The following is an 11,558-nucleotide window of genomic DNA, read 5'->3' as shown; positions in this document are numbered from 1 at the left end:
TGGCATGTTGAATCAAAATGGCCGCTTCGTTTAGCTGGCATGTTGAAACAAAATGGCCGCTTTGTTTAGCTGGCAGGTTGAAACAAAATGGCCGCTTCGTTTAGCTTGCATGTTGAAACAAAATGGCCGCTTCGTTTAGCTTGCATGTTGAATCAAAATGGCTGCTTCGTTTAGCTTGCATGTTGAATCAAAATGGCCGCTTCGTTTAGCTTGCATGTTGAATCAAAATGGCTTCGCAAGGCAATGCACTGCATTAAATGCTGAACCAAAATGGCTCACAGCGTTAATTCATTTTGCTGTATTTTATGTATGCTGAGATAGCTATGGCAGCCATCTTGAATCAAAATGGCTGCTTCACCTACTTTGCATGTGTAATACACTCTATTTTGAGAGTTTTATCCACAATTTGTTTATTACAAGACAAGAAAATCAAGGGTATAAATCATTACATAATTTTATTGTTACCTGTAAGGGACAAGAAAATTGGGTCTGAAGCTGACTGAAAAACTGTCAAAACTAGAAGGGAAAAGGATCGAACCAAAGGAGGATGGATGTCGTTTCCAAGAATACCCAGAGTGAGGAGCTCTCCCCCCTCAGACTGAGTTTAGGGAAGAAGATGGAAGTTTGCTTCTTCACTCACGGACATTATTAACTCGTTTCCAGGTTGGTAGTGTGTGAAACGGGTGAAAACTGTCCCTCCTAAAGTATGAAGTAATGAATAAGATTGGTACAGGGTTTGTGGTCACATATTCAGGTGTGTAACGGAGCGAGTTCTGTCAGACAGAAGCTAGCGTTAGCGGCTACCTAGCATTAGCAGCTACTTAACATTGACTGTTGCGTGTAACGGCAGGTGGAGTTACACTCTGATCCAACTGTAATAAGGTTATAAAGGTATCCGGACATGTGTTTTATTAATGTTAAAAGAAGAATGTTGAACGAGTAGAAGTTTTAAGCTATTGTCAGTTTTGCATTTAATCAGTTATATGTTGAACAGGAGTTTCTTTATCGTTTTCCTCATTGTGTAATCAGTCTCACTGGTTGGTTCTGCCCAGAGCCCTATAAAGAGAGAGTTGCGACACTCTTTGAACTCGCCGATACGCGGTCACATGGTTCATGCAGCTCCCAATAGTTCCAAACAGTTCATCGCTGTCAGTCAGTTTGAACGGCTGCTGGCGCAACATAACACCAAAGTCGACTTTTCTTACTTTACCTGACTTCTTTCTGTAGTTATTGAGCAGTAACGAACTGATTACTTAACTGATTACTGATTATTTCACAGACTGCATTTTATCAAAGCGTTTTTAGAAGCGGCTGATACATTTATCATTATAGAAGGAAACGAGACTGCCAACACATATTTGTTAGAAAAACAAAGTATATGCAATACAATGATCAATATAGTCATATCAGTGTTTTATAACGTTACACACGTTAAAGATCAGAGTAACACCTGTTATAAAGCTGTTTCTGATGTTCTCTGCAGGGTAATGCTCCACCTTGTCCTCCATGCAGCAGTTCAGATCTGCTCCAGTTTACCTCAGATCATCTGGATGAATTCATGATTTCTATAGAAGATATTAATTCAACCTTTATTTAAACAAGTTCGTCCCATTGAGCCACGAGGACTCATTTACAAGAGAGACCTGAATATAATTGTTGTATTTGTCGTTTTTTTATGGCAACCAAGTACCTGATAACTGAGTTGATTGTAGCCTGACAACTATTGTAAAACTGTAATTCGTTGATTAAAATGTTAATTTAAATGAAACTGTTTCTAGTTCAAATCATAACAGATGACAAAATAAGTGTTAACTGTGCAAAAATAAATTTCCAAACAATTTATTATAAAATATGTAAAATGTAAAACAAGCTTTAATAAAGTACTTTTACTGCCATTTATACTGTTTATTAATGACATCATGTCAAGTCAGCAGCAGCACCATCATCATCATCACAACAACACAAAGTGAGAGCTGTAAATTTAATCTGCACAAACATTTTCAATCAGGGCTCAAAATGTTTAACTGTCAAAGAAATGTTCAAGAAAATAAACTAATGTCACTCTACAGGCACATTTAGAGAGAGGACAGTTCACAGAGACACAGTGAGGACGTGTGAGACTGAGACACAGTGAGGACGTGTGAGACAGAGACACAGTGAGGACGTGTGAGACTGAAGGAGGTTCAACCATTTGTTCATGGACCAGAACCAGATGAGAAGAACAGCAGAACTTCCACTGACCAGTGATCTGACCAGTGATCACACATGTTGTTCTAAATTAAACTTTGGTACGAACAGTGTTAAATAAGACATGTCATATTTTTATTGAACAATAATCTTCATTCTAACAGTGACGTTGTAATTTCAGAGACTGAGGAAGAAACAGAAATGAGGCGAGTGAGATGAGGGAAAGATGAAAATGTGTCCTCAGAGGACGGGGACATGTCAGGATCTGATGATCCAGGATCAACAGGACCAGGAGGATGGATCAACAGGCAGTCAGGGAACAGAGATGAACAACCTGAGGAACAATTAGAACAAAAAAAATACATAAGCAGGACAGGACAGGGCAGGGCTGGTGGTGGAGCTGAGTGAGACGACGCGGCCGTGGAACGTCGTTGCTTCTGCCTCTGCTCACAAGTCTCTGGCCGGGGGGTGGGATGAGCCGCGTGGCTTGATGAGGTGGCGCACAGTCTCCGACACCTCCTCCGACTGCTTGGAGTTTGCCAGCATGGCTTTGAAGCTGCTCCCGAACAGCGCGTCCGCTGGTGATGGGGCCCTCCATCAGGTCTCTGTGCAGTTTCTTCGGCAGCGAGGGGGAGTGACGAAGCCAGGTGGATCGCTGAATCATCGTCATCCACGCTGCAATCCTGGACAGGCAAACCACAGAAGAGGCACACATGTTGAGGATGGCGTCGGCTGCCTTACAGAGGGAGCTCTTGGTCTCCTCAGGTAGATCTGCGGCCTCCAGCCTCTTGGACACGCTATATGCTAGCAGTGCCACGTTGTTGTTAGCTGCGGCTGCCTGAAAAGCACATTGATGAGCTCGATTGGAGAGCGTTGTCACCGTCTGGTCGTGTTTCCCAGGAGGGACGGGACGCTGAGCAACAGTCCAGTGCTGCTTCTCTGTAGCCCAGGTCAGGCGCTTCTGCCGCTGTTTTTGGTTCAAAAGTGGCTTGACCTGGGGAATGCGGCACCTGTAGCCCATTTCCTGCACACGCCTGTGCACGGTGGCTCTGGATGTTTCTACTCCAGACTCAGTCCACTGCTTCCGCAGGTCCCCCAAGGTCTGGAATCGGCCCTTCTCCACAATCCTCCTCAGGGTCCGGTCACCTCTTCTCGTTGTGCAGCGTTTTCTGCCACACTTTTCCCTTCCCACAAACTTCCCACTGAGATGCCTTGATGCAGCACTCTGGGAACAGCCTATTCGTTCAGCAATTTCTTTCTGTGTCTTACCCTCTTGCTTGAGGGTGTCAATGATGGCCTTCTGGACAGCAGTCAGGTCGGCAGTCTTACCCATGATTGTTGTTTTGAGTAATGAACAAGGCTGGGAGTTTTTAAAAGCCTCAGGAAGCTTTTGCAGGTGTTTAGAGTTACGTCGTTGATTCAGATGGTTAGGTTAATAGCTTGTTTAGAGAACCTTTTCATGATATGCTAATTTTTTGGGACAGGCATTTTGGGTTTTCATGAGCTGTATGCCATAATCATCAGTATTAAAACAATTAAAGACCTGAAATATTTCAGTTGGTGTGCAATGAATCTGAAATATATGAAAGTTTCATTTTTATCATTACATTATGGAAAATAATGACCTTTATCACAATATGCTAATTTTTTGAGAAGGACCTGTAGGTCTATAGTTGGCCAGAATTTCTGAATCAAGGTCAGACTTAAGTAAAGGTTTAATTACAGCAACCTTAAAGCTCTGTGGTACATAACCATCCATTAAAGACAAATTAAGTAGATCCAAAATGTGGACATTAATTAGGGGAAATGCCTCTTTAAACAGTCTGGTTGGGATGGGATCTAGCAGGCATGTGGATGGTTTGGATGAGGTTATCATTTTTGACAATTCAGAGAGCTCAACAGGACAAAAACTGTCCAAACAAAAATCAGGCTCTAGTGAAATTTTTAAAGTTGCCTCATTTGACAGGGGACTAAAGATGGTAGAAGGAAGGATGGTTTGAATTTTCTCTCTAATTGAAATAATTTTCTTTATAAAAAATCTCATGAAGTCATCACTACTTATAGTTGTAGGGATCCATGGTTAAACAGAAATGGGACTTTTAATTAGTCTAGCAATAGTACTAAACAGAAACCTAGGGTTATTTTTATTCTCCTCTATTAAAGATGAGTAATATAAAGCTCTAGCTTTACGGAGAGCTTTTTTATATGTTAAACTATCTTTCCAAGTTTTCTCTCCTGGTTTCTAGATGCCTGCTTTAAGTGTGCAACAGAATTGAACCAAGGAGCCAGTTTCCTCTGATTGATTACTTTCTTTTTCAGTGGAACAATTTTATCAAGTGAAGTTTGGATTGAAGTTGTAAGATGATCAACTAGATGATGCAAGTCTCTGTTCTCTGATGCATTACTCTGCAAGACAGAGGAAAACATTGATGGAAGAGATTGTTTAAATTTGGTTACAGCATTTTCTGATAAGCACCATGTACTTCATGTCTTATTTTTTCAAAATCTTTTTGTTTTTGTTTCAGGGACAAACGTGGGAGAGCTCAAACCAAACATAAATATTTTTTCTACCATCATAAAATCCTTTCCTGCTCAGAGAAATTATATTTACAAATATTCTCTCCCACCATTTGCTTTTTGCAGCGGGTGATATTTGGGTAACGTATATGAAACAAGCTTTTGTAACAGAAGGATGTTTAAAAACTTTCAGCTGTAACTTTAACCTTTAATTTCCAAAATATCAAGTGATTTTTAAAGATCTGCCAGATCTTTTGAGCATCCAAAGGAGACTGGAGTCTAAAATGGCAACAATCCACTTTAATCCAGTCAGAAATAAACTATTTCTCCAAACAGATGGGTCAAAAAGCTATCTGCAGCAGGTAAGATACTGCCCATGTAACCTTTCCAAAGAACTCCACTCCAGATGATCCGAATTATCCCTTTACTTTGGACTTTAAAGAACTCGAAGACAAACCAAGTCAGCCGTGCACGAGATGAAACAACTCGGTAAAATACATTTATTGACAAGAAAAAGGTCGTCTTTAATTTTACACACAAAAATATCAAAATACTTTACAGGGATTTTCATCTGAATATCGTCGAATTCGATCAAATTAAATTTACATCACGACGTGCGTTCAGTGCTCCTTCCTTCTTCTCGTCTGATCGGGGAAACGATGCATTTAAACGGATGCATAGTTAGAACTCGTTGCGCTTTAAAGAGACGCCGCTGCATTTCATGCGTTCCACACCCCGACGAGCGGACGCCTCGGACAGAACTGGGCCGAAAACGTTGCCACATGTTAAAGATACACAGTACGACATTCAGAACACGGATCGTCTGGGTTACCCAGACCCTCAAAGCTTAAAACGATGGATGTGTTTTTACACAAACATATTAAAGTTTACAACTCCTATTCCAACGTATAAAAAAGTACTAAAAAAAAAAAACAGTTTACATTTGGGCTCTAAGCGCCCCAGTGCAACAAGACAAAGAAACCGCTTGAGAAACAGCTGGACTTTTTATTTGTATTTATTTTCCTAATCCTCCAGCTGTTGGTAAACAAAGGTCCTGTTCGGAGTAAATAAAATATTTTCCTTCTGCTACAGTTTTTATCAGCTGCTCTACTGAAATGAACAAAAAGGTCATGTGAGGGTTCTGACAGGCAACAAAACAAAGACCAAACTAAAACGAGACGGGTCAGAACCAAGTGAGAAGCTTTCAGTGCCGACAAGAGTCACAGTACAGATCAAACAAGAACAGTTCTGCTCTGCCTCCCAACCAAAGGGTAAGAAACGTTTGGCTCGTTTATTCACGTGTTTCGGCTGCTTCAGTCGGCTATCAAAAGTAGAAACAAGCTCGTTTTATAAAATGTTAAAAAACAAACGTAAAGCGAGGACGGAGTTGAGCCGCCGGCTCTCTGTGAAACCTACCGTCGTTAAGGCAGCATCTATTGCAAAAAAAAAAAAAAAGTTGAGATTTAACTGTAAAGGACAAAAACCTCCGGACAGAGTGCAAAATACTCACGAACAATAAACCAGGTGAGGTCAGGAGGAACAGGAAGTGGGTCTGTGAGGTCAACAGTTTCACGATTCGGATTTATTAAAGCTGAACTAAACCCAACAGGTCCACAGGGTGTCAGAGGTGCTGACTGATCAGTGGGACCAGTGTTATCGGAACATACGTTTGAAAACAATGCCAAGCTGGAAGGACATCAGCAATAACCTCAGAAAAGAAACTTGATCCATCTGGAAAGGGTCAAAGGTCATTTTAAAACCATCTGGACCTCGTTCTACAGAGACATTATTCACAAGTGGAAAACATTAAGAACGGCTCCCAGCATTCACCCTGAAGGTCAGACCGTGCAATGACTCTACAGGTCAAAGGTCGTGACCTCTTCTCTAAAAACATGGCAGCACAACTTCTGGACCAGAACCAGACCATAGGACAGATGTTTACCCAGAATGTACTGCAGCAAACAGCTCTTCACAGCTGTCAGCACGGTGGTGAAGGGCTGATGGTCTGGGCTCCTGTCAGTCACTGAGTAGACCAGAACTCCCCTGTAGACCAAAGGGTTCTGGAGTCCCAACAGCTGAAGTTTGGACCAAACTGGGTCCAACAGGACCATGATCCAGAACACAGCAGCTGATCTACAACAGAACGGATCAGAACCAACGGAGTCCAGTCTACAAACCTCAGTGAACTGAAGCAACGCTGGACAGAAGAGTGGGCCACAGTTCCTCCAGAACCACGAGAGACCAACAGAACCCACTGAGGGTTCTGGTACTGGAGGAGGTTCTACTGGTTTGGACCCAGTTTTCACTCCTTGGTTGGATCTGCGGTTTCTTTACATCCTGGTGAAGGTTGTACAACCTCAGGACCCCCCCACCCCATCGAGAAGCTGTCTATGCTGTTAAATAACACGAAGTGCACACAGAAAAAACAACTTCTGTTTAACAGTTTCCAAATGTTTGGTTTGATCCGTTAAATCTCCGCAGCAACAGGAAGGAAATGAAAGTTTGTCGTTTTGACACGGACAAGAGTCCCAACACCACAGTGGGCGGAGTTTCCACCCTCCGAAGGCTACCGTGGTGACGAGCGCGCACCAAATAAAAACAGTTTGAGGTAATAACTAGCTTATAACCACAAGAAGACGCAACTACGTTTATCCTTTACACGAGAAGAAGCGACGAGCCGAAGACCGGGTGAAACTGGGAGAGCTCAAACGGGAAGACGAAGTCTGACGGAAGACGGCTGAGGTTGCTCGAAGTGGCTGAACTGTTTTTTTTCCTCGCCGACGCTGGTTTGAGCAGCAGAGGGAGGTCTCAGTGCTCGGAAACTTCAAAATAAAAGCCCACCCTCCTCCGGCGGTGACGAGCTGCAGACGCAGCTCCCATTGGTCGAGCTAAATTAGTGCAATTTGAAAAGAGACCACCATCATGCTCTCTGAAAGCTGCCTGGGAAAAACTAAAAACTAGTGGAGGAACGTCTGTTAACGAGGATGTGAAAAGAGAAGCTTCTCTCCGTCCGCTGATACATTCATGACGTTTGTCAGGAGGAGGCGACGAGTCGACCTCGAGCTGCTCCAACAGGAAGTTACATCAGCCGTTCTTGTTTCCTCCTTTGTCTCCTGCAGCCTGGAAACAAAAAACACAAGATGCTCTTAAACTGACATCACCAACACCTGATGTTAACAGGAAATGATGCAACATCAACCACAATCGCATCATGATGCAGTTCTTCAGTAATTAGACGAACCTAAAACAACGCATCACAATCCCTGCCTCATTCTACTTCCCTCAGGGTCTCTGTAGTCTCCCTCCTCCCCGTCCTCACTCCATCTACCTCCGTGTCTCCTGTAAACTCAATCACACCACTGACATCGTCTCCATTAACATAAAATATACTGCCTTCTATTCAGTTCAGTTCAGTTCAGTTCTATAGCTCCAAGTCACAACAGAAGTCGTCTCAGGGCACTGAACAGAAACATTTATATTTAAAAATCATAATTTAACATTGTTTATGTGAGGAGCAGACTGCTTTGAGTTTAACTTCATCGCAGGACTCTCATTTTGAGCAAGCATGAAGGCGACAGTGGAGAGAGAAACTCCCTCATGAGGAAGAAACCTCCAGCAGAAATAGGCTTTGGCATATTGCACATTTACTTCTTCCACATTTGTCAAGTGGATTAGTCCCTGAAGCTGTTTTTGGGCTCTGATCTTGAACTCTGTTCACGCCTGCCTATTTGTTGAAGAAGGCGGAGTCGCCCTCTTGTGGCGGATGGGCATTATTGCAATTTTTTAAGGCGGATTTCATATCGTCAAGAGTCAGAACAGGCTCAGCCTCAGATTTTGAGGTTCTGATCTTCAGTCAAAGCAGGAGCTAGTTGTTTAACGTTTAGTCCTGCGGTGTCTAGGAGCTTGAATGCCAACGCTGCATCTGGTAGTTCCATTTTGAACTTGTATCGTCGTTCAAATTTGATAATGTAATTCATCATGGACGTGTTGCGCTCTGTTGATCTGATCAAACCGTGTAAGCTTCGTACTGTCCTGTCTTGTCCAGCTTGGTCAAAAGAACGGTCATTCCCGTATCAGCGTTGAGGTGTTCTGCAGCAATTTTCAGGGAGCTTTCTCTTGCTCTTCACGATGGTGACAGGGTAACCACTAGAACCTGCTTCTTTTTGTCCAGGTCTGTAACGAGCCTCCAGATTTCAGTCAACGTCTTCTCATCGAACGGTGGAAGAACTTTGTAATTCCCAGCAGCAGCCATTCTGTCATTTTGTAAACTCGATAATCACACCACTGACGTCTCCACACTTTAATAGTCTCCATTAACATAAAGTGCACCTGCCTTCCCACTTTCTTCCACTCCCAGTAACCCGACACATGCGCAGTAGGCTACATACAACTCAACACCCTCCAACTGCTTCCATAGATCTCCTCTTTGTCTTTTTCCTGGCAGCTGCATTCCTAACATCCTTCTACCAATACACCCATACCAATTGTCCCTCCTCTGGACATGTCCAAACCATGTCCCACTACACGAAGTACTTAAAGGCCTCCACTCGAGGCGGAAAGGACAGCGGAGGACCGTGGCCTCATCTGGAGGTTCTGATCCTCATCCAGTCAAAGCAGGAGATCACGGCTCCAGCAGGACCACATCGTTTGTAAAAATGTTTTCTCCTTAAAGCTGCTTCCTGCAAAAATGCCACAGTGATGATGTCACAGAGGTGATTGTGTTTAATTATTAAAGCTAAGAATATAAAGACAGTAAATCTGTTTCCCCCCAAGTGTTTGTTTTCACATGGAAAGGACACATCCACCCATCCGTCCACCTATCTGTTCATCATCTTCTGGTTCTGGACTCAGGTCTTGGGGCAGAAGCTGGATCAGGGAGGTCCACACCTCTCTCTCCACAGCTGCCTCTTCCAGCTCTTCTGGAGGACTCCAAGGTGTTTCCAGACCAGCAGAAACGGTCTCCAGCATGTCCTGAGTCTTCTCCCAGTCAGACCTGTCCAGAACACCTCTCTAAGGAGGCACTGGACCTGCAGAACTGAAAGGCATCCTTCATGTTTCATCTCGACACCAGAGGGCGGTGTTGAGTGTTTTATTAGTAAAATATATTTTTTATCATTTTTTGAATTCCCTCTTTAATCGTTGAAGCACTTGGTGGTTCTGAACGTGTTTTTATGTAAACAAGCCCAGAACGGAACGGCGGGTCCACTCACCCCAGGTTTGTGGAGCGCGTTGTCCTGCAGGCCGAAGAGGCCCCCTCCCTGGCCGCCCTGCAGGGGGGAGGCTGTGGACGAGGGCAGCAGGCCGGGCGAGCTCGGCGTTGAGGCGAGAGGTCCGGTCAGCGTGAGACGCCTCTGCAGCAGCTGACACACCATCATCTGCTGGTCCTGGAGGGACGACCACAGCCGGGTTAGGACCTGAACACGTTCAGATCTGCTTCAAGTCGTCTGAAACTCTAAGAGTCAGTCTGGTTTGGGAATGGAAGCTTAGTTTCATCTCAACATGGATCAGAGCAAAAAAACTGAAATAGATGTTTTATTGTGCGAATGTTTATGAAGCATTCACTCTATTGTGATCCATTTATCTTCTGTACGTTTTTCAGCATCTTTCACAATTTGTTGTTTCAACAAATCAAATCAAAACGTTCAGCTCTTACAGGACAATCCTGCTATGATGTTTGGTATTGGTGCAACTTTAGCTGTTTGAAATATTTAGCCTTTTCTGCCATATTGAGCTCATTTTACATCCTTCAAATCTTTAGATCCGTTTACTTCACATTTTGTTCTGGTTCAGCTTCTTTCAGCTTCCTTCTGCAAGTTTCAGCTACTATTTAGCTGTTTTATGCTAAATTTAACTTTAAACTCGTTTAAACTTTTTTCAGCCTAATTCAGCCTAAGTGCTCTCTCAACTTTCTTCAGGTAATTTCAGCTGCTTTAAAAAAAAAAAAAGCTACTTTTCAGCTGTTACGGCTTTTTTTCAGATAATATCTGCTTTTTAGTGCTTATTTCTGCTTCTTTAAGTCTAATTGGGTGAACATGTTCTTTCTGCTTTTTTCTGCTAGTTTAAGCTCGTTTCTGCCTTTCCATATATATATTTTTTAATTCCTAATTTTGCTGCTCATTTATGTCTAATTTAACAAATATGTTCTTTCTGCTGCTAAATTAGGCTCGTTCTTCAATTTCAGCTGTTTTTCAGCAATAAGCGTTCACACTGCATTTTCACAGCAAATGTAGTTCCTCTAGTTTTATTTTATTTATAAGTCCTAACACGTTTTGCAGCACGTCTTTAATTGTTAAATCGAGCCTCTTCAGCGCGTTCTCCCTCCACCAATCAGAACCTGATCCACGTCAACAGAATAAAGTTTATTCTGTTCTTTGAACACGACTCTCAACAGCGACTCGACTTCAGTCAAACAGGAAACGGTTCTATATTTAGTGGCGTCGCTGCGGGCTGGGTCCAAACCCGGCAGACTTTCAGCATTTTGCAAGTCAAATACGAGATGCTGCAGGAAACTCTGCGCCTCATTACAAACCTGAACCAGAGCTAAAGGATGCAGATCGCCCGCTGCCTCTCAGACCAGAGCTTTAAACCGGGACGACCCGGTTGTATCGGTTCTGATCTTTCATCTGTTAGAGGTGCTCAGAGTGTGTGTTGGGGATGACTCTCAGCTGCTACCACACCAAGTTTCAGCTCAGCATCTGTAAAATGAATGTTTCCTGTGGTGAGCTGGCTGCATCGGCCATCTTTAATTGGTTTGAACCATTTTGAACAGACCAAACATTTAGTTTCTGAGTTTCATTAAAATCTGATATTTTGCTAACAGACAGCATTTGATAATAGTTAATAGTGTTCAGAAA

At 43.0% G+C, this 11,558-nt stretch overlaps 1 protein-coding gene across 1 annotated transcript in view; it reads right to left on the bottom strand.

The window, feature by feature from the left end:
* Positions 1-7,649: 7,649 nt before the first annotated feature.
* The window catches only part of LOC119422737 (protein AF-17), a 29,081-nt gene continuing 25,172 nt past the window's right edge, over positions 7,650-11,558 (bottom strand). The window contains exons 19-20 of the mRNA XM_037690132.1: positions 9,915-10,088; positions 7,650-7,824 (exon numbers count right to left, since the gene is read on the bottom strand). Coding sequence (XP_037546060.1) covers positions 7,789-7,824; positions 9,915-10,088 — 210 coding nt within the window. The 3' untranslated portion in view covers positions 7,650-7,788. The remainder of the gene's footprint in view (positions 7,825-9,914; positions 10,089-11,558) is intronic.

Source organism: Nematolebias whitei, chromosome 16, assembly GCF_014905685.2.
Source record: "Nematolebias whitei isolate Nwh7 chromosome 16, NemWhi1, whole genome shotgun sequence".
In the NCBI taxonomy this organism is placed as follows: Eukaryota; Metazoa; Chordata; class Actinopteri; order Cyprinodontiformes; family Rivulidae; genus Nematolebias; species Nematolebias whitei.
Note: the sequence above shows the minus strand (reverse complement) of the source record. Positions and strands in the feature narration are given on the sequence as shown.